Source organism: Pseudophryne corroboree, chromosome 1 (assembly GCF_028390025.1).
Source record: "Pseudophryne corroboree isolate aPseCor3 chromosome 1, aPseCor3.hap2, whole genome shotgun sequence".
Lineage (NCBI taxonomy): Eukaryota > Metazoa > Chordata > Amphibia > Anura > Myobatrachidae > Pseudophryne > Pseudophryne corroboree.
The window spans coordinates 1,135,623,495-1,135,646,500 of record NC_086444.1 but is presented as its reverse complement, the minus strand read 5'-3'; the positions used below and the strand labels follow the sequence as shown (position 1 = coordinate 1,135,646,500).

Genomic DNA, 23,006 nt, shown 5'->3' with positions numbered 1-23,006 from the left:
AGATTTTGTATCTACTTCTTGTATCCCCCATAGAACTAGCACCCATTTCATTATGATAGATATTTCTACTCCAATGGTTTAATAAATCACCATGATGAAACTATATCTAGAGCCAATTGGAGTGCATGTAAAAGGAGAAGAAAAAAGAAAGCAGATACCAAAAAGAGAGAGAAAAAAACAAATAGTAATAATATTTTCCTATAGTAAATAGGATATAAGGAGGAGGAGAATCTATTTGTAAGATTACCCAATTACTACCCACCCGGTTCATATGTTGTTCATTTCTATATTATCATTGAGCCCCAAGGGGGATAATGAACCCAATGAAAATGTCCAGAAGGCCTCTCTCCTGCAGAGGCGATTAAATCTATCTCCACCTCTTACTGTAATAGGTATATGTTCAATGCCCTGTAGCTTCAAACCATCTATTTTGCCCATATGTCTCTGTTGAAAGTGCCTAGACAAACTATGTGTTTTTACTCCTTTCACTATATTTCGCTTATGCTCTAGAAATCTTATGTTAAGCTTTCGTGTCGTTCTTCCTACATATTGTACACCACATATGCAGGTTATCAAATAAACTACATATGTGGTATTACAATCAATATGACTTTTGATCTCGAAATCAATATTATAGGTAGTCGAGTGAAAATAAGTACTCCTATGTTCCAGATGCTTACAGGTCATACAGCCCGCCCGTCCACATCTAAAGCAACCTTTTTTAACGGGGACTGAATTAAGCCACATTTGCCCTGATTTTTTTGCTGGAATGGAACCCACATAGTGACTTGGTGTCAGAAAGCTCTGCAGATTCCGTGCCTTTTTAAACACTATCTGAGGTTCTACTTCCAACATTGGTGCTAATATTTTGTCTGCTTTCAACAAGGACATATTCTTCTTTAGCAACTGTTTGATTTCTCTTGAACTTGAATTAAATTTTGTAATGAACCTAAGTTCAGTGTTTTCTTTAGAATTTCTACTTTTTTTAGGGGAAAGAAGAATATTTCTATCGGCACTTCTGGCCTGTTCTCTTGCTTTATCTAGAATGTCCACAGGGTACTTCTGTTCAAGGAGTGCAGTAGTGAGGTCATGAGCTTGCTGATCATAATCCACAATATCTGTGCAGTTTCGTCTATGCCTCATATATTGGCTTTTTGGTATGTTTCTTAGCCATGGTTGATGATGACAACTAGAATAGTTTAAGAATTTATTACTATCGACCTCTTTCTTAAAGGTCGAAGTTGTTATGTTGCCATCTTTAATTTCTATAGCAATATCCAGAAAGGAAATCTTTGTATCGTGTATCGTGCTAGTGAGTCTTAAACCAAAATTGTTTGTATTTAAGCTTTCCACAAAAGATGAAGCAGAACTCAAATCCCCCTCCCAAATGAAAAACATATCATCGATGTACCTGCCATATAGCACCAAGCTCGCCCCATGTGAGCCAGACCAGATGAGATCTTCCTCAAATCGGCCCATATATAGATTGGCAAAACTTGGGGCGAACTTGGTGCCCATGGCGGTACCTAGGATTTGTAAATAATATTGTGTATTAAAGGTAAAATAATTATGAGTGAGCGTGAAAGTGATGGCATCCAAAACAAACTCCAATCTGGCTTCACTCAGATCGTCATCTTGGAGTAAGAAGCTTCTAATCGCCTGTACTCCTCCTAAGTGTGGAATGTTTGTATATAGTGATTCTATATCGCAAGTAATAAAAATATAATCATTCCGCCATCTTACGGCGGATAATAAATTCAAAAAGTGCATTGAATCTTTGATGTACGACCTGAGTGTAGTCACATGTGACTGTAAAAAAGAATCAATAAATGAAGATAAATTAGTGGTGAGGGACCCAATACCAGAAATAATCGGACGCCCGGGAGGTGTAGTGAGGGATTTGTGAATTTTGGGCAAATGATAATACGTGGGTGTGACAGGATAAGGATTAAATAAAAAATTATATTCCTGTCTGGATATTGCACCAACTGCACAAGCCCCGTCCAGGAGCCCCCTGAGCTCACTCACAAAGCCTGATGTTGGATTATAGGTTAATTTAGAATAAAAAATTTTATTATTTAGTTGTCTATAAGCTTCCTCCTCATATGTACTTTTATCTTGTACCACCGTACCTCCACCCTTATCTGCGTTCTTAATTATAATGGTTTTGTCTTCCATTAATTTTTTAAGGGCTTTTCTTTCCTCTTTATAGGACACCCTTATTTAAACAGAGTCTCCTCCAATCGCATGTTCCTATTCATTATAAGGAACAGGTGTGCTCCAGGTGTATATGCATAATCATTTCTTTCTGACCAGTTAAGTATGTTATATTCAACGAATAAAAAGCATTCCATTTTATATTCATATCTAACAATTAATATGCTCTGTATGATCAATCACATATATCTTTCTTTTAGAAAATCAATTCACAGTTTAAAAATGACAACACGTGAGAATTTGTATAATTGGTCTTATTCAATCAATATAGAGGATAAGTGGATCCACATTTCCCTTCTCATTATTCACCCAGGACTTAGCCTGGTGGAGAGAGCCCCCGACCCACAACCAGCCGGCCTGGGTTCAAGTCCCGCTCCGTCTCCAGCACAACATCCACTTTCATAAATTTATATTTTATTCTAAATTGTCCACTTACTTTATCTATCCTATATCAAGATATATTTGATATAAATCCAACTAATAAAAGCTCCTTTAAGAAGAAATCTGAATTTTACCCGATGCAATACAAGAGTGGGATGATTGAAACCTTCTATACTTTAACCCTAGATGGTTTAAGGGATATTTGTGGTAAAAAGATAAGCAAAAAGGATAATCTACATAAAGAGGAAAGAAAAGCCCTTAAAAAATTAATGGAAGACAAAACCATTATAATTAAGAACGCAGATAAGGGTGGAGGTACGGTGGTACAAGATAAAAGTACATATGAGGAGGAAGCTTATAGACAACTAAATAATAAAAATTTTTATTCTAAATTAACCTATAATCCAACATCAGGCTTTGTGAGTGAGCTCAGGGGGCTCCTGGACGGGGCTTGTGCAGTTGGTGCAATATCCAGACAGGAATATAATTTTTTATTTAATCCTTATCCTGTCACACCCACGTATTATCATTTGCCCAAAATTCACAAATCCCTCACTACACCTCCCGGGCGTCCGATTATTTCTGGTATTGGGTCCCTCACCACTAATTTATCTTCATTTATTGATTCTTTTTTACAGTCACATGTGACTACACTCAGGTCGTACATCAAAGATTCAATGCACTTTTTGAATTTATTATCCGCCGTAAGATGGCGGAATGATTATATTTTTATTACTTGCGATATAGAATCACTATATACAAACATTCCACACTTAGGAGGAGTACAGGCGATTAGAAGCTTCTTACTCCAAGATGACGATCTGAGTGAAGCCAGATTGGAGTTTGTTTTGGATGCCATCACTTTCACGCTCACTCATAATTATTTTACCTTTAATACACAATATTATTTACAAATCCTAGGTACCGCCATGGGCACCAAGTTCGCCCCAAGTTTTGCCAATCTATATATGGGCCGATTTGAGGAAGATCTCATCTGGTCTGGCTCACATGGGGCGAGCTTGGTGCTATATGGCAGGTACATCGATGATATGTTTTTCATTTGGGAGGGGGATTTGAGTTCTGCTTCATCTTTTGTGGAAAGCTTAAATACAAACAATTTTGGTTTAAGACTCACTAGCACGATACACGATACAAAGATTTCCTTTCTGGATATTGCTATAGAAATTAAAGATGGCAACATAACAACTTCGACCTTTAAGAAAGAGGTCGATAGTAATAAATTCTTAAACTATTCTAGTTGTCATCATCAACCATGGCTAATAAACATACCAAAAAGCCAATATATGAGGCATAGACGAAACTGCACAGATATTGTGGATTATGATCAGCAAGCTCATGACCTCACTACTGCACTCCTTGAACAGAAGTACCCTGTGGACATTCTAGATAAAGCAAGAGAACAGGCCAGAAGTGCCGATAGAAATATTCTTCTTTCCCCTAAAAAAAGTAGAAATTCTAAAGAAAACACTGAACTTAGGTTCATTACAAAATTTAATTCAAGTTCAAGAGAAATCAAACAGTTGCTAAAGAAGAATATGTCCTTGTTGAAAGCAGACAAAATATTAGCACCAATGTTGGAAGTAGAACCTCAGATAGTGTTTAAAAAGGCACGGAATCTGCAGAGCTTTCTGACACCAAGTCACTATGTGGGTTCCATTCCAGCAAAAAAATCAGGGCAAATGTGGCTTAATTCAGTCCCCGTTAAAAAAGGTTGCTTTAGATGTGGACGGGCGGGCTGTATGACCTGTAAGCATCTGGAACATAGGAGTACTTATTTTCACTCGACTACCTATAATATTGATTTCGAGATCAAAAGTCATATTGATTGTAATACCACATATGTAGTTTATTTGATAACCTGCATATGTGGTGTACAATATGTAGGAAGAACGACACGAAAGCTTAACATAAGATTTCTAGAGCATAAGCGAAATATAGTGAAAGGAGTAAAAACACATAGTTTGTCTAGGCACTTTCAACAGAGACATATGGGCAAAATAGATGGTTTGAAGCTACAGGGCATTGAACATATACCTATTACAGTAAGAGGTGGAGATAGATTTAATCGCCTCTGCAGGAGAGAGGCCTTCTGGACATTTTCATTGGGTTCATTATCCCCCTTGGGGCTCAATGATAATATAGAAATGAACAACATATGAACCGGGTGGGTAGTAATTGGGTAATCTTACAAATAGATTCTCCTCCTCCTTATATCCTATTTACTATAGGAAAATATTATTACTATTTGTTTTTTTCTCTCTCTTTTTGGTATCTGCTTTCTTTTTTCTTCTCCTTTTACATGCACTCCAATTGGCTCTAGATATAGTTTCATCATGGTGATTTATTAAACCATTGGAGTAGAAATATCTATCATAATGAAATGGGTGCTAGTTCTATGGGGGATACAAGAAGTAGATACAAAATCTTGATATAGGATAGATAAAGTAAGTGGACAATTTAGAATAAAATATAAATTTATGAAAGTGGATGTTGTGCTGGAGACGGAGCGGGACTTGAACCCAGGCCGGCTGGTTGTGGGTCGGGGGCTCTCTCCACCAGGCTAAGTCCTGGGTGAATAATGAGAAGGGAAATGTGGATCCACTTATCCTCTATATTGATTGAATAAGACCAATTATACAAATTCTCACGTGTTGTCATTTTTAAACTGTGAATTGATTTTCTAAAAGAAAGATATATGTGATTGATCATACAGAGCATATTAATTGTTAGATATGAATATAAAATGGAATGCTTTTTATTCGTTGAATATAACATACTTAACTGGTCAGAAAGAAATGATTATGCATATACACCTGGAGCACACCTGTTCCTTATAATGAATAGGAACATGCGATTGGAGGAGACTCTGTTTAAATAAGGGTGTCCTATACAGGTGGCTATCTTCTGAGGAAACCGTTAGAATATCACAACGGAGAAACGCGTTAAGAGTGCCATACTCTTGTGCTTTTAAAACCAATTTGGGACTCTGATACAGACCGCACTGTTGCAGAAGCTGGTGATTTGTGAGGTCTGGCAGCCATCCATCTGTGTACCTGCAGTCCGGAGGTGAGAAGCATTGCAGCCCCAGTGGGTTTAAAGTCCGGCGGTACGTCTATCTACCCCCCCCCTCCCCTACCAACCACATCATATGATCTCCGGCAGAGAGAAGTTGGACGCACATCGGGGAAAAAAACGGGGAGTGTGAGCAAGACGTGGCCGTGACTGGGAGCTCTCATCGGGTCTGATTCATCTGACTCAAGCGGACGGAGCAACACAGGGAAAATAGAGCTGACAGCGGAGGTATGTTACGGCTCTGAGTGGCTCAAAAGTAACGGGGAAAGCTTACACCCGGTCCGCAGTGAGGTGAGAAACATTGCTTGTGACAGACCATATAAAATATTTCTGCAAAATCTGATGCAACACTTGGTTAAGTGAATTTACGCACACCAAAAAATAATCAGCACATGTGAAACCTACAGATGAATGGCTTTTCAGAGTAAAACTTAATTAATGCTGCAGCATATATTCATTCTAAATACCACAGTTCAATTCTATGAGTGATTCTCTCATGTGTGGGACATAATTACAAAGTATCAATTTGAGTAAACACAAAAGGGACTCTGGAACTTGTGTTTGATACTGAGTGGCAGTTGTCACCAAATTTAAATCTATGGACTAAGTGGACTCGATATTAACGGATGACTAATGATTTATATGTGTTAGCAGCATAATGAATATAGATTGATTGGTTTAATAAGCACTTTAGTAATATATGCATGTATTAATATTGCAATTAAGGAAAAACTTTTTTATATTTTTTAAATTGTAATAAAACCTTATAAAACTTTATGCGCTCTCTCCCTCTATATGTATTAGTTATGCTGAGCAAGATGGCTGGATGGCACCAATTACAGGTGCTGGAAAGCATTTCTGCCCCGTTCCGACCCACTTTAACCCCTGGTCAGGTCACACATTACTAGACTGAAGATAGAATAAAGTGTATGTAGAACAGGGGTATGCAAGTTAAGGCTTGGTGACTGCGGGGCCTTCCCATCATGCCCTGCCGGCTACCTGTATGTGCCCATGTCGGTTAGATAATATGGATAATTCTAAAGGCGAGTTAAGACAAAATCACCATTCCTTATCATTTATAGAGTATCCCGTCTGGTGGACATAATTACAATACCTGTCTTGAAGCTCCATGGCGGCAGTCTTATCTGCAGGCTGATAAATTATTTCTTCTGGCTACATAAAATAAAAATGATTAGCAAAGAAGACTGCACAGGTTGTCACAGATCATATAGAAAGAGAGGTCTGGACTATCACTGGATGCTGTTGGAGCAACTACAGATGCGTCCTCAATACGCCACTTCGGGCGTCTTTTTTTGCCAAAAAATGCGTCTTAGTCGCAATCCAATCTGATGAGCACGCACAAGGAGACTGTGCTGATTAATGTGACATATAATACTTGTATATTGTGTGTGACTGAGTCTGTATACGGAGCACAACAGAACTTGCATTGGAACAAAGCTGTGGCTGCTACAGTGTAACACTTCATGTACAGATTCAGAGACTCAGTCGCACACATACATACAGATGTGTCCCCTTACATCCTTGCTGCAGTCATGCTAAACGGCCCTTGAAGTCGTGTCATGCTGTGGCGGGACTTGGTAGCACATAGTTTATTTTTTGATGTTTTTTTTTACATGAAAATGTGTCTTAGACCCAAAATAATGTAATATGACGCACAAGCAGCTTCTGCTGATTAAAACAATATGCAGCATGCCTATATTCTGTGTGTGACTGCGGCTCTACCTGCATCCTGTTACATTACTTTGCGTCTAAGCCACATCTTTGCACAAAAAAACGCAAAAAAAAAAGACGCTCGGTGCTACCAAGTCACACGGCACTCAGCAAAGATATAGGAGCACACATCTGTATAAGTGTCATATCACATTAATCAGCACAATCTCCTTGCACGTCCTGGTCACATTGTGTAGCAACTAAGACACATTTTTGCCCAAAAAAAGGAGCAAACTAGACGCCCGACGATAGAAGATTCTCACGTGACCGGGCGTGCCAAGAGGCTGTGTGGCGCGACTGCAGCAAAGATGTATGAGAACATATCTGTATCTGTTGCCTTCTGTTAATAGTCAAAATGTCAACATTCAGAATGTCGACAGTCACAATCTAGGGTTAGCAGGGGCTGGCCGGGCAGGGGGGTAGGGTGCCATCTGCCCCCCAGGCCAGTGCAATTTAAGTGCTCCGGGGCCACCTGACTGCAGATTCCCTGTTAAAGGCTGGGTCACTTGCTTGAGTCTGCCCCACAGGCTGCAAATTGCCAGCTAGCTCCTGACAAACTGGGCGGAATTCAAATGTTGCCACCTCCTCCTGGCCCTTATCGTGCCCGCCGGCTGCCATTCAAATGTTGTTGCCGACAGGAGTGACATCAGCATTTGAAATGTGTGAAAAGTGACCCATTTGGTCACCCAAACGGGACTTTTTTTGTAATCGCGCACATGACTTTAGTCGGGTTTAGCCGCTTTACGCAGCTAAAGCAGACTGCTATGGGTGCGATAGGGGCGATAACAGAGGACAATTGTATATATTGCGGGAGATCGGGCGTGATATATCAATTGAATCTTGCCCACTGAATGTTATTATTTTGTACCACACCCATATCAGAGACAGTTCATCATTCTAACCTACAGCTGCCCATCTCTACCCGCTGTCATTTTCTCCTGTACCCACTATCCTGAAACAAACACTATCATAAAACAAAAACAGGTTTTCTGTTCACCTTTTAAATAATTGCATTTAAGAACCCAATGTGAGCCTGAAAGAGCCTTGCGCAACAGTCAGTTTCTCACCTAGGGGCAGACGTACTAACCCTTGGAGAGTGATAAAGTGGAGAGATATAAAGTACCAGCCAATCAGCTCCAAGCTGTCATTTTTCAAACCCAGCCTGTAACATGGCAGTTAGGAGCTAACTGGTTGGTACCTTATCTCTCTCCAAAGTTTAGTACATCTGCCTCGATTTATCTTCCTCTATTGACTCTATATGCATAATTATCTAGCTTGTCTGCATCATGTTTTGCACTTCTATGCAGTTATGATGCATTTTATTTGTATATCTGGCTGTGGACCCATCACCAGCACGCCGTGTCAGTCATACTTGCATGAAAGATGACCAAGTGACATGTTATTTCATACACGTTTCTTGCTCCATGAGGAGGCATTTTCTCCAGTGTAAATACCTGGACGCTGGAAAGTCCTGGATTTGGTAAACTTCGCGAGAAGAATGGTTTCCACTGCATAGGCCGTCCTGTGTCAAAGTTTATACCCATTGGAGAATCATGAGGTTGAATGTTGAACCAGACCTAAACGACAGTAACACACACAGAAGACTGATTAGGCAGGTTACCTAACCAGTACACTGTGGATCATGGATACCTGATCATAAAAGTATATATATATATATATATATATATATGATGAACTAACAGCGCCAAAAGATACAGTAGAGAATTTTTTTTCACAGTATGTCGATTATAAGTGTACCCCAAAGGAACAACTAGTCACTATATGCCACTCCCCATTTTTCTGTGTATGGGGCGTCTGCTAGATCTTAGGTAAAGCCCGCACTTGTACGTGTGCCGGATAGATAAAAATTGGAAAAGCGAATAAGAACAGAGCGACCATAGGTGGTAGATATTCTAAGTGACTATAAAAAGATTTTCTTAAAAAACAATGCGGGGTTTATTGCACAGAACGTTTTAAGACAATTGCACATAAAAAGACAGCAAACAAAAATGTTTTTTTTTAAAAACCGTTACACAATCGTTAAAAACCATTCCAAAGGGCACATAAAAGACAAGACTAAAATGGTGCTAAAAATTCATGCACTAAAAAATGAGAAATATTAGAGACAACTGTGTCTAAAATTATGTAAAAAGATTAATGTATACAAAAATTGATATAAAGAAAAAGCAGCTTAACGGAGGATTTGAATAGTAACAGGAATCATCCAACGCGTTTCGTCTGGTCTGACTTCATCAAGGGGTTTTTCTTTATATCAATTTTTGTATACGTCCAGCAATAAACGGCACTCTGAGATGAGATCTACAGGGATATAAGGTAAGACTTTAGCACATTTTCTTTTTCTTTCTTTTTCTTTTCAGCACGCTTTTTTGTTACAGAACACAGCAGCCATATGTTATCCTGACGAAGGGACAATGCAAAGTCCCGAAACGAGCCGTTGATAAAACGGATAGGCTGATTTTTTCTCATGTAACCAACATTCATTAAAGCACTTTTTTTCTCATGGAGTGACGTGCAGCTTGCTTGTTTAGCAACAGAGGACTTGTATTCAAAACAGCACGAGCACCCAACACTTAATGTACCAGCACAGGAGTGCCGGATTATCCAAGATACACATGTACAGCAGCTGTTAGCAAAACACAGCTGTAGTATCAAGGCACCCAAAGCGGATTTATACATTTATCTTCATTTATCTTCATTTGTTCCAAGTGAGCTAAACACTTCACCACACAGCAAGCATGTCTGAAGCAAGCAATAACCCCGCTATTTCTGGAGATATCAACTTTGTAGGTCTTACACTACAAGCTGGAGATACACTAAGCTTTACACAACAACAAGCTGAACAAATACTCTTTGATGTAGATGCAGTCCCAGACACGCTGGAATTTACCCCAAACGATGTTTATCAACAACTGCTGAAGTTAAGAAATCGGGAAGTGGACTACTTGCTACACGGATCGACTCTATCCGACTACTATCGCCAAAAACTCATACCACGCGGGTTTAGAATCCTTAACGTGCCAACAATAGGACGCATGAATGCGGACTTCTGCAGGCGATGGATAGCAGTTCTGAACAAGTGTAGTTTTGATTTAATGTTACTAGTAATAGAGGAGGCAGGGAAAGAACTCAAAGCAACTAGATCACGCATAGAAGAATACCACCTGTCGCAACAACAAATGCTACAAGATCCCAACCACAATACATGGTGGATCAAATTAAATCAGCAAGTTGAAAACCATAAAAAAGAACTACTGAAATTTAAAAATACCAAACTCCAGGTAGTTAAATCTGACTACGAAGAACACCGTGTGTACCGTTGGCTGACGGGCACAGACTCCACCAGGCAAAACCGCACCAATTATAGATCTAATTGGCGCCAACGTCGAGATCAGAGGTCCAAGGACCGTCAACACTCTAATAGTGATAGCGATTTTAAAATAGCTGACTCAGACGATGCCATCAACCCACAACGCCCCCCTTTAGGGGTTCGCACCAGAGCGAAATTAGATACCGGAGGAGAACTACCAGAAGGAGCGGCCAAAACAAAAGGCTCAGTAAAGTCTCAGCCAAAAAACAAAAAGACAACTTGATTTTCAACCTATCATCTAGGGATCTCTCACTTGCAGAAACCTCCCTACTGAACAAAGGTTTGTCTTATGTCCCCACAAACTTCCACGATGACTTCGAATGGCAGAATGATCTACATAAAATGGAACGAAAACTAAGATTGAAAGAATATTTTCAAAAACAACCGGAAGCTGAACCACCAACGGCTATGGAAGTCAAATTAAGAAAACACCACAAATCCAAATTTGATCCCATATCAACAAATGCTTCAATCAAAACTTACAGTCGACTGTTGGATGAAGCAGTCCACAAATTTAAAGGAGCACGACCGAAAATTTATCCCAACCTGACAACGGAAGAATTCAGAGCACTAAAATCACTCAAAGCTGACACCTCCATCATAATACGACCAGCAGATAAGGGCGGCAGTGTAGTTATACAGGACTTACATAAATACAAACAAGAAATACAGAGGCAATTATCTGATACTGTCACATATCAGCTTCTCACCAGAGACCCAACGGATCAATATAAGCAAGAATTGTCAGACATCTTAGAAAAAGCAGAACAAGATGGCTGGATAACTACCAAAATTAAAACATCTTTACTGGTTAAGTTTCCTATAACACCAGTACTATACACGGTTCCCAAAGTACACAAAAATTGTGTTGAACCACCGGGCCGCCCCATCGTGTCAGCAAGAGGCTCTTTATACCATCCTATAGCCGAATTGCTCGACTCTTTGTTACAGCCACATATCACCAAGGAACATACGTACCTTAAAGATACAACATCCTTTCTTAAAGCTTTAGCTACTTTCTCCAATACAACGGAGTTTCAATATCTATGCACCATGGACGTTAACTCTCTGTATACTTCCATCCCTCACAGCGAGGGCCTGGAGGCTGTACAGGAGTTCGTTAGCAGGATTCAAGAACCTTTTGGATTTCACATTCCCCTCTTTCTACAGCTACTACGCTTGGTGCTAACACGGAATTACTTTCTGTATGATGGCAGATATTATCTGCAAGCCCAAGGCTGTGCCATGGGAAGTGCAGTAGCCCCGGCATATGCCAATATTTACATGTTTAAACTGGAACAAGAATTCTTTCTAAATAACGCCGACTATAAGAAACATATCTGTTGGTATACCCGCTACATAGATGACTGCTTCATGCTTTGGAACAGCAGCGAAGAAGCATTTCTAGAAATGATGACCAACATTAATCATCTCCCCTCTAGCATCAAGTTTACCTTCAAAATCAGCACCACAAGAGTCAATTTCCTAGACGTCATAGTGACCAATCAACAGAGCCATTTGGAAACTTCAGTTTACTACAAACCTACAGACCGTAACACTCTTCTGGAAGCAAGCAGCCATCACCCCAAGGCACTTAAACAGGGACTTCCACATTCTCAAATGCTCAGAATAGCCAGAATAACCAGCAACGCAGATGATCTGCCAGCTGCGTTGGACATCACCATGAATAAATTCATCCAGAGAGGCTATGACCCCATAGAACTGGCAAAGACAAAAGCAAAAGTATTACAAATTCCAAGACAAGGCCTGTTGAACCAGCAAATTCCTGCGGACACTAAAGATAAATTCATCTGGTCAACTACCTTTTCCACCACCAGCCCCATGATAACAAGGGCAACAAAGGCACTCTGGCCAATAGTGAAAACTGACCCTAGTTTACCATGTTTTACTAATAAAACACCAATGACTAGCTTCAGGAGAGGAAAAAACCTACGCGACCATCTTGTTAAGGCGGATATCACTAACCTTATACCATCTTCAGGCATTTTTGGTTTCAGCAAAAAACCGGGCTGCTATAAATGCGCCTCTTGCACTACGTGCAAATACCTCATTTCAGGAAGTACCTTCCAGCACCCACACAAAAATAAAAAATATGAAATCCAACAGATCCTTACCTGCTCCTCACGGTTCGTTATTTATTACATCACATGCCCATGTAATAAATATTACATCGGCATGACCAGCCGCATGTTTAAAGAGAGGATGGCATTGCATCGCTCTGCGATAACCAAATCTCTCCAAGGAGAACAAAATGATCAGCCAGTGGCACGGCATTTTAAAACATGCCAACACAGTCTGGGCCAACTACGTTACCAAATAATTGACCAGCTTCCACCAATGATCAGAGGAGGAGATAAATCCACAGCCTTACAGAAATTAGAATCACGCTGGATTTTTAAACTGGACACCATTCATCCCAATGGACTGAATGAGAAAATCAACTGGAACATTCTTTGACAGACTTCCTTGCTGCATAAAATATTTATATCGTCCATTTACATAGTTCATTCCTATGCATTCTGCTTATGTTCCTCCAGCAGCATCCATCATACACTAACTCAGCACTTCTTCAGCATGCCTTCCCTATTATTCTAACTTTTTTCTTGAACATTTCATCACCTTCATCACAGTCCCATACTGCTTTTGCTTAACATATCATATTTAAGTAATTCCCTTTTCTAATGCTTTTACATTTCACACACGGTGGTTTAACGTTTTCTTTCTGCAATCTGCAGCTCCGGTGACCGGGGACGCTAGCCGGGTTGCCATGGCAACAAGCTGCAGCCAATGACAGCCATTTCCGGGACGACGTCACCGGGACCACAGGCGCGCCTCCCCGACCTCCGGCAGCAGCAGAGCACACGCACACAAGATCTACAGGGATATAAGGTAAGACTTTAGCACATTTTCTTTTTCTTTCTTTTTCTTTTCAGCACGCTTTTTTGTTACAGAACACAGCAGCCATATGTTATCCTGACGAAGGGACAATGCAAAGTCCCGAAACGAGCCGTTGATAAAACGGATAGGCTGATTTTTTCTCATGTAACCAACATTCATTAAAGCACTTTTTTTCTCATGGAGTGACGTGCAGCTTGCTTGTTTAGCAACAGAGGACTTATATGTATAGATAGATATAGATAGATATAGATAGATATATAGATATATATATATATATATTAAGATAATTCCAAAGGAGGCACTCTCCAGACTTCTCCACAAAGATTTGTTTAATACAAAACTGAATAGGATATAATATAGTATACGCGGCTTCTCTCAAACGTTTTCAGCCCACAAGGGGCCTTCATCAGGGGGCACAGCATCACATCTCAATAACAACAGGGGTGTATTCCTCTGAATGTTCCAGCAGCAAAGCTGGTTGTTCCTGTCTGGCTCCTAAAATACTCCACACTAATCAAAAAAGGCACCAAAGGCGCCATCCAATGACGTGATCATTCTGTTCAATGAAAATCAGCCTACACATATACAAAGCGGTTCATTATGAGCATAGAGAGACTAAATAAATCCATACCATACATGCACTGGCGCCTTCACCCGCCCATGTCCGTCAGCCAACCTCAAACAGAACTTTCATCACTATATAGCTCAAATGCGAACAATCGCGTCCGCTCCACTTCCAGCTTCTGGTCAGTGGAACGCAAGCCGGTAGTGTTCTGGAAGCTTACAGTGCTGGTACACAAACAGGAAGCGATCTGACGCGCTGGTGCATGCCTAATAAAGACCATCAATATACAAACAACAAATAAAGTCTCAAAAGCGCTACTCTTATGTCTCAAAAATGCCTATGCATATGTAACATATATAGCTTAATAAAGCCAGCAACAATAAGCTACTATGTGGGGGCAGAGCCAGACATCTCAGTAAAGCGTGCTAATGAATTAAACATATAAGTAGATAAATGTGGTGCTGCTCAACACCGGGGTCAAGGGTAGATCATACATTACTAACCTTTATTTGTAAATATAAACAGATCCCATTAGGTTAAGTGTATCTATATGGGGGGCAGCCATCCCTAAACAAGCCCTTAAAGAGACCTGCTTCAAACATGGAGTGTTTTCTTATATAATACCCCTATCGCCGAGCAACAGCATATTTTACCTACATTATTGCATTATAAATACTGTTATCAAACAAAACAAAAATAATAAATAATAAAAAAAAAATTACAAAAAAAATATACAAAAAAGCAACAGGAGTGCATTGGTCATTTGACGTAAACAGGCAGAGATGGCTGACCCACAGAAGGTCAAAAAAATAGTCTATTTACGAACTTCATCATAAAATTTTTTTGCGGATTTGATTCATTTAGTCCGTGAAGGCTTACTGAACCCAATCTAAATATCCATCTTGCCTCCAATTTCCTCAAAAGTAAAGCACGATCCCCTCCTCTTCTAGGCGGTGGTACCCAATCTATTGTCCGGCATTTCAGGGAGGACACCTGGTGTCCCATAGTCAAGTGTTGGGCAACTGGTTTGTCCGTAACACCTTTTTGTAGGGCTTGATGTATAGAGCTGCGACCGTTGGCCATTCGTTCTCGAAACGTACAGGTGGTCATACCCACATATGGCAATGCGTAGACCACATAGTCCAATCTATAATGTAGTTTGAAACGTATCCTAATTGGGCTCCCATTCTGAAGATGTGGAAAGGTCTCTCCAGTTAACATGGAGCGACATGTCGTGCAGCCTAGGCACCTCACACACCCCTTCCGTTGTCTGATTAACCAGGTGTTGTCACCCTCAGTTTTAACTCTGGTGGGGTGCATCAACAGTTGTATTAAATTGCATCCACGCCTGAACGCAAGCATAGGTAGATGCTTCATCGTGTTTCCAAACTTCGGTACAGTACTCAGTAGTGGCCAGTGCCTCCTGATGGTTTCTCTAATCACCGGGGCATGTCCATCAAATTGGGTAATGTATACCATACGCTTCTCCTTACTTGGTTTATTCTGTGTAAGTCTGGAGCATGCTTTGACAAGACAAGCATCAATTGTGTGTTTCTTATACCCCCTTTCGAGGAAGCGATCCCTCATTTCCAGGATCTATTTCTCTGCGGTTTCTGGGTTATTATTAAACCGTATCACACGCATAAATTGCGAAATAGAGAGGCCAGTTTTTAAAGCCGGCGAATGGCAACTACCCGCATGTAGTATTGTGTTTCGATCAGTGTCTTTCCTGTAAAGGGCAACTCCTAATGTATTCACATTGCGGACAATCGTTACATCAAGGATGTTTATTGACTCACAGCTGGAGTGGCCCGTAAACCCACCGTGGAATCAAGGCCATTCAGATGTTCCACCATTGCTCCAAAAGTTTTCTCAGTGCCATCCCACAGCATGAAAATATTGTTTATAAATTGTTTATAGTATAATATATTATTACCAAAAGGAGATTGAATATTCATAGACTCATATTCATGCATAAAGATACTGGCATATGTAGGGGCCATATTGGACCCCATGGCCATCCCTGAGCACTGAATAAAGTACTCCCCTTGGTACATAGGGCCTAATTCTGAGTTGATCGCAGCAGCAATTTTGTTAGCAGTTGGGTAAAACCATGTGCATTTCAGGAGGGACAGATATAACATGTGCAAAGAGAGTTAGATTTGGGTGGGGTGTATTCAAACTAAAATCTAAATTGCAGTGTAAAAATAAAGCAGCCAGTATTTACCCTGCACAGAAACAAAATAACCCACCCAAATCTAACTTTCTCTACAAATGTTATATCTGCCCCCCCTGCAGTGCACATGGGGGGTAATTACAAGTTGATCGCAGCACGAAATTTTTTAGCAGTTGGGCAAAACCATGTGCAGTGATGGGGGGGCAGATATAACATTTGCAGAGAGAATTAGATTTGGGTGGGTTATTTTGTTTCTGTGCAGGGTAAATACTGGCTGCTTTATTTTTACACTGCAATTTACATTGCAGATTGAACACACCACACCCAAATCTCTCTCTCTCTGCACATGTTATATCTGCCTCCCCTGCAGTGCACATGGTTTTGCCCAAATGCTAAACAATTTCCTGCTGCGATCAACTTGGAATTACCCCCATGGTTTTGCCCAATTGCTAACAAACTTGCTGCTGCGATCAACTCTGAATTACCCCCATAAAGTGGTTGTTCACCAAGATAACTTCATATGCATAGGCTTTTTTTGAGATATAAGGGTAGCGCTTTTGAGACTTTATTTGTTGTTTGTATATTGATGGTCTTTATTAGGCATGCACCGGCGCGTCAGATCGCTTCCTGTTTGTGTACCAGCACTGTAAGCTTCCAGAACACTTCCGTCTTGCGTTCCACTGACCGGAAGCCGGAAGTGGAGAGGATGCAATCGTCCACATTTGAGCTATATAGTGATGAAAGTTTTGTTTGAGGTTGGCTGGCGGACATGGGCGGGTGAAGGCGCCAGTGCATGTATGGTATGGCTTTATTTAGTTTCTATATGCTCATAATGAACCGCTTTGTATATGTGTAGGTTGGTTTTCGTTGAACAGAATGATGATGTCATTGGATGGCGCTTTTTTGATTAGTGTGGGGTATTTTAGGAGCCAGACAGGAACAACCAGCTTTGCTGCTGGAACATTCAGAGGAATACACCCCTGTTGTTATTGAGATGTGATGCTGTGCCTCCTGATGAAGGCCCCTTGTGGGCTGAAAACGTTTCAGAGAAGCTGAGTATACTACATTATATCCTATTCAGTTTTGTATTAAACAAATCTTTGTGAAGAGAAGTCTGGAGAGTGACTCCTTTGGAATTATCTTTATATAATGATACCTCGGTACTTGGAGGATACCCCAGTTGTTGGATAACCTTGCTGCATGTATATGTATATATATAAATATATATATATATGTATATATATATATATATATATATATATATATATATAAACAAAACGTGTTATTTTATTTACATGGTGTGTTCTAATGCAGTGGTTCCCAAACTCCGTTTTCAAGGCACCCTAGTACTCCTTAAAGAGCGCATTCCCGAGTACGGCCCGGGTCACTAAACACAGGTTGCAAGCCGTGTCACACCGGCTTGAAACACATTCAAAATGCAGGCTGGACCTGGAATATTTTCAGGGCTTCTCCTCTGCCGGCACTTTCAGATGACATCATCTCCAAGCGCCAGGAATGTGCCTTTCCCGGGCTAACCCTTGCATAGTGAACCGCAAAACCAGGTATATCCATACTTATGCAGGTGACTTAATTAGTACCTTAGTCAGTTTGATGACACCAGCTGTGCACAAGCATGGATATCCTAAAAACCTGGACTTTTAGCAGGGCCGGTGCAAGGTCTCTCTGCACCCTATGCAAAGCTTCAGCCTAGCTCCCCCTAACCTACATTCCCTACCATCACCTCTCGGAGGGGAGATGCAGGTGGGCTGGGGTGAATTGCATCATTATACATATGATTAGTTCTGCACGAGCAGTCAAAGCAGTGTAAAAGGAGGAGGCTGCATACAGAGACATCCTTCAGATTTTTGCTAGATTAATTCAGTGGCGCCCCCCAGAGGCCAGTCCCCCTAGGCAGCTGCCTAATGGTAGAGCCGGCCCTGACTGTTAGGGTACCCTGAAGACCGAATTTGAGAAACAGTGTTCTAATCTTACTATCTAAGACCTTTTCCCATGCAGCTGATATTGAATATTCTGCCTATTTATCATACACAGAATTAATAGCAGTATTTTAAGTGGTGGTCTTCAGTATGCCGAATTTCGGGATCCCGGCGCACAGTATACCGGCGCCGGAATCCCGACACCCGGCATACCGACAGCTATTCTCCCTCGTGGGGGTCCACGACCCCCCCTGGAGGGAGAATAAAATAGTGTGGCGCGCGTAGCGCGCCACCGTGCCCGCAGCGTGGCGAGCGCAGTGAGCCCACAAGGGGCTCCTTTGCGCTCGCCACGCTGTCGGCATGCTGGCAGTCGGGCTCCCGGCGCTGGTATGCTGGTCGCCGGGAGCCCGAGCGCCGGCATACCGTACTACACCCATTTTAAGTAGTGATGTGCACCGGAAATTTTTTGGGTTTTGTGTTTTGGTTTTGGATTCGGTTCCGCGGCTGTGTTTTGGATTCGGACGCGTTTTGGCAAAACCTCCCTGAAATTTTTTTGTCGGATTCGGGTGTGTTTTGGATTCGGGTGTTTTTTTACAAAAAACCCTCAAAAACAGCTTAAATCATAGAATTTGGGGTCATTTTGATCATTATTAACCTCAATAACCATAATTTCTACTCATTTCCAGTCTATTCTGAACACCTCACAATATTATTTTTAGTCCTAAGATTTGCACCGAGGTCGCTGGATGATTAAGCTAAGCGACCCAAGTGGCCGACACAAACACCTGGCCCATCTAGGAGTGGCACTGCAGTGTCAGACAGGATGGCAGATTAAAAAAATAGTCCCCAAACAGCACATGACGCAAAGAAAAAAAGAGGCGCAATCAGGTAGCTGTGTGACTAAGCTAAGTGACCCAAGTGGCCGACACAAACACCTGGCCCATCTAGGAGTGGCACTGCAGTGTCAGACAGGATGGCACTTCAAAAAAATAGTCCCCAAACAGCACATGATGCAAAGAAAAAAAGAGGCGCAATGAGGTAGCTGTGTGACTAAGCTAAGCGACCCAAGTGGCCGACACAAACACCTGGCCCATCCAGGAGTGGCACTGCAGTGTCAGACAGGATGGCACTTCAAAAAAATAGTCACCAAACAGCACATAATGCAAAGAAAAATGAAAGAAAAAAAGAGGTGCAAGATGGAATTGTCCTTGGGCCCTCCCACCCACCCTTATGTAGGTATGGATGGATAGTATACTTGACTACACAGAGGTAGGTAGAGCAGTGGCCTACTGTACCGTACTGCTATATATTATATACTGGTGGTCAGCAAACTGTGCAAAACTGAAATGCACCACAGGTATGGATGGATAGTATACTTGACGACACAGAGGTAGGTAGAGCAGTGGCCTACTGTACCGTACTGCTATATATTATATACTGGTGGTCAGCAAACTGTGCAAAAATAAGATTTTAATTACCGGTAAATCTATTTCTCGTAGTCTGTAGAGGATGCTGGGGACTCCGTAAGGACCATGGGGAATAGACGGGCTCCGCAGGAGATAGGGCACTTTAAGAAAGCTTTGGATTCTGGGTGTGCACTGGCTCCTCCCTCTATGTCCCTCCTCCAGACCTCAGTTAGAGAAACTATGCCCAGAGGAGATGAACAGTACAAGGAATGGATTTTTGTAAATCTAAGTGCAAGATTCATACCAGCCACACCAATCACACCGTATAACTTGTGATAAACTACACAGTTAACAGTATGAACAATAACATAGCCTCGGTTCAAACCCGATCAACTATAACATAACCCTTATGTAAGCAATAACTATATACAAGTCTTGCAGAAGAAGTCCGCACTTGGGACAGGCGCCCAGCATCCTCTACGGACTACGAGAAATAGATTTACCGGTAAGTAAAATCTTATTTTCTCTAACGTCCTAGAGGATGCTGGGGACTCCGTAAGGACCAAGGGGATTATACCAAAGCTCCCAAACGGGCGGGAGAGTGCGGATGACTCTGCAGCACCGATTGAGCAAACAGGAGGTCCTCCTCAGCCAGGGTATCAAACTTATAGAACTTTGCAAAGGTGTTTGACCCAGACCAAGTAGCAGCTCGGCAAAGTTGTAGTGCCGAGACCCCTCGGGCAGCCACCCAAGAAGAGCCCACCTTCCTAGTGGAATGGAACTTTACCGATTTAGGCAATGGCAATCCTGCCGAAGAATGCGCCTGCTGAATCGTGTTACAGATCCAGCGAGCAATAGTCTGCTTTGAAGCAGGAGCGCCAACCTTGTTGGCCGCATACAGAACAAACAGAGCTTCGGTCTTCCTGATCCTAGCTGTTCTGGTCACATAAATCTTCAAAGCCCTGACCACATCCAGGGACTCGGAATCCTCCAAGTCCCGTGTAGCCACAGGCACGACAATAGGTTGGTTCATATGAAAAGGTGAGACCACCTTGGGCAGAAATTGAGGACGAGTCCTCAACTCTGCCCTATCCACGTGAAAAATCAGGTATGGGCTTTTATATGATAAAGTGAGGTATTTCAACTCCACTGTTCTGAGTGGTTCAAACCAAGGTGACTTGAGGAAACTTAATACCACGTTAAGGTCCCAAGGCGCCACCGGAGGTACAAAGGGAGGCTGAATATGCAGCACGCCCTTCACAAAAGTCTGTACTTCAGGAAGAGAAGCCAATTCTCTTTGAAAGAAAATGGATAAGGCCGAAATTTGAACCTTTATGGACCCTAATTTTAGGCCCAAATTCACTCCCGGTTGAAGGAAGTGAAGCAGACGGCCCAACTGGAACTCCTCCGTAGGAGCAGCTCTGGCCTCACACCAAGAAACATATTTTCGCCATATACGGTGATAATGTTTCGACGTCACGTCCTTCCTAGCCTTGATCAGGGTAGGAATGACCTCCTCCGGAATCCCTTTTTCCGCTAGGATCCGGCGTTCAACCGCCATGCCGTCAAACGCAGCCGCGGTAAGTCTTGGAACAGACAGGGCCCCTGCTGCAGCAGGTCCTGCCTTAGAGGAAGAGGCCAAGGATCTTCTGTGAGCAACTCTTGCAGATCCGGATACCAAGTCCTCCTTGGCCAATCTGGAACAATGAGGATTGTTCTGACCCTTCTTATTCTTATTATCCTCAACACCTTGGGTATGAGAGGTAGAGGAGGAAACACATAGACCGATCTGAACACCCAAGGTGTCACCAGAGCGTCTACCGCAACCGCCTGAGGGTCTCTTGACCTGGCGCAATACCTCTTTAGCTTTTTGTTGAGGCGGGACGCCATCATGTCTATCTGAGGCAGTCCCCACCGATCCGTGATCTGTGTGAAGACTTCTTGATGAAGTCCCCACACTCCCGGATGCAGGTTGTGCCTGCTGAGAAAGTCCGCCTCCCAGTTGTCCACCCCCGGGATGAACACTGCTGATAGTGCGCTTACATGGCCTTCCGCCCAGCGTAGAATCCTGGTCGCCTCTGCCATGGCCACTCTGCTCCTTGTTCCGCCTTGGCGGTTTATATGAGCCACTGCCGTGACATTGTCTGACTGAATCAGAACCGGTTTTTCCTGAAGCAATTCCTCCGCTTGATGCAGGGCGTTGTATATGGCCCTCAACTCCAGGACACTGATGTGGAGACCTGTCTCTAGGCTTGACCAGAGACCCTGGAAATTTCTTCCTAGTGCGACAGCTCCCCAACCTCAGAGGCTCGCGTTCGTGGTCACCAGGACCCAGTCCTGAATGCCGAACCTGCGACCCTCCAGGAGGTGAGCACTGCGCAGCCACCACAGGAGAGACACCCTGGCCCTGGGAGACAGGGTGATCCGTTTTTGCATGTGTAGATGGGACCCGGACCATTTGTCCAATAGGTCCCATTGAAAGGTCCTTGCATGGAACCTGCCGAAGGGGATGGCCTCGTATGAAGCCACCATCTTCCCCAGAACCCTCGTGCAATGATGCACTGAAAGCTTTTTTGGCTTCAATAGGTTCCTGACCAGAGCTACTAGCTCCTGAGCCTTCTCCACTGGAAGAAAAACTCTTTTTTGGTCTGTGTCTAGAATCGGGCCCAAAGAGGTCAGACGCGTTGCAGGGACTAGCTGGGATTTCGGTTAATTGAGAATCCACCCGTACCTCTGCAACGTCTTCACGGACAGAGACACGCTGTCCAGCAACTTCTCCCGAGATCTCGCCTTTATGAGGAGATCGTCCAAGTACGGGATAATTGTGACGCCCTGCCTGCGCAGGAGCACCATCATTTCCGACATTACCTTGGTGAAAATTCTCGGGGCCGTGGAAAGACCAAACGGCAATGTCTGAAATTGGTAGTGACAGTCCTGTACTGCAAATCTCAGGAACGCCTGGAGAGGAGGGAAAATCGGAACATGAAGGTACGCATCCTTTATGTCCAGGGACACCATCCAATCCCCTCCCTCCAGGCTGGCGATGACCGCTCTGAGCGATTCCATCTTGATCTTGAACCTCTTCAAGTACAGGTTCAGGGATTTCAGATTTAAAATGGGTCTGACCGAACCGTCCGGTTTCGGTACCACAAACAGGGATGAATAATAACCCTCTCCTTGCTGGAGATGAGGA

The 23,006-nt window shown here is 42.4% G+C and overlaps 1 protein-coding gene across 3 annotated transcripts in view; it reads right to left on the bottom strand.

The window, feature by feature from the left end:
• The window catches only part of CC2D2A (coiled-coil and C2 domain containing 2A), a 205,272-nt gene that overhangs the window by 5,720 nt on the left and 176,546 nt on the right, over positions 1 to 23,006 (bottom strand). For all 3 annotated transcript variants that reach the window (XM_063923787.1, XM_063923779.1, XM_063923772.1), the window contains exons 33-34: positions 8,877 to 8,999; positions 6,806 to 6,864 (exon numbers count right to left, since the gene is read on the bottom strand). In XM_063923787.1, the coding sequence (XP_063779857.1) occupies positions 6,806 to 6,864; positions 8,877 to 8,999 (182 nt within the window). The remainder of the gene's footprint in view (positions 1 to 6,805; positions 6,865 to 8,876; positions 9,000 to 23,006) is intronic.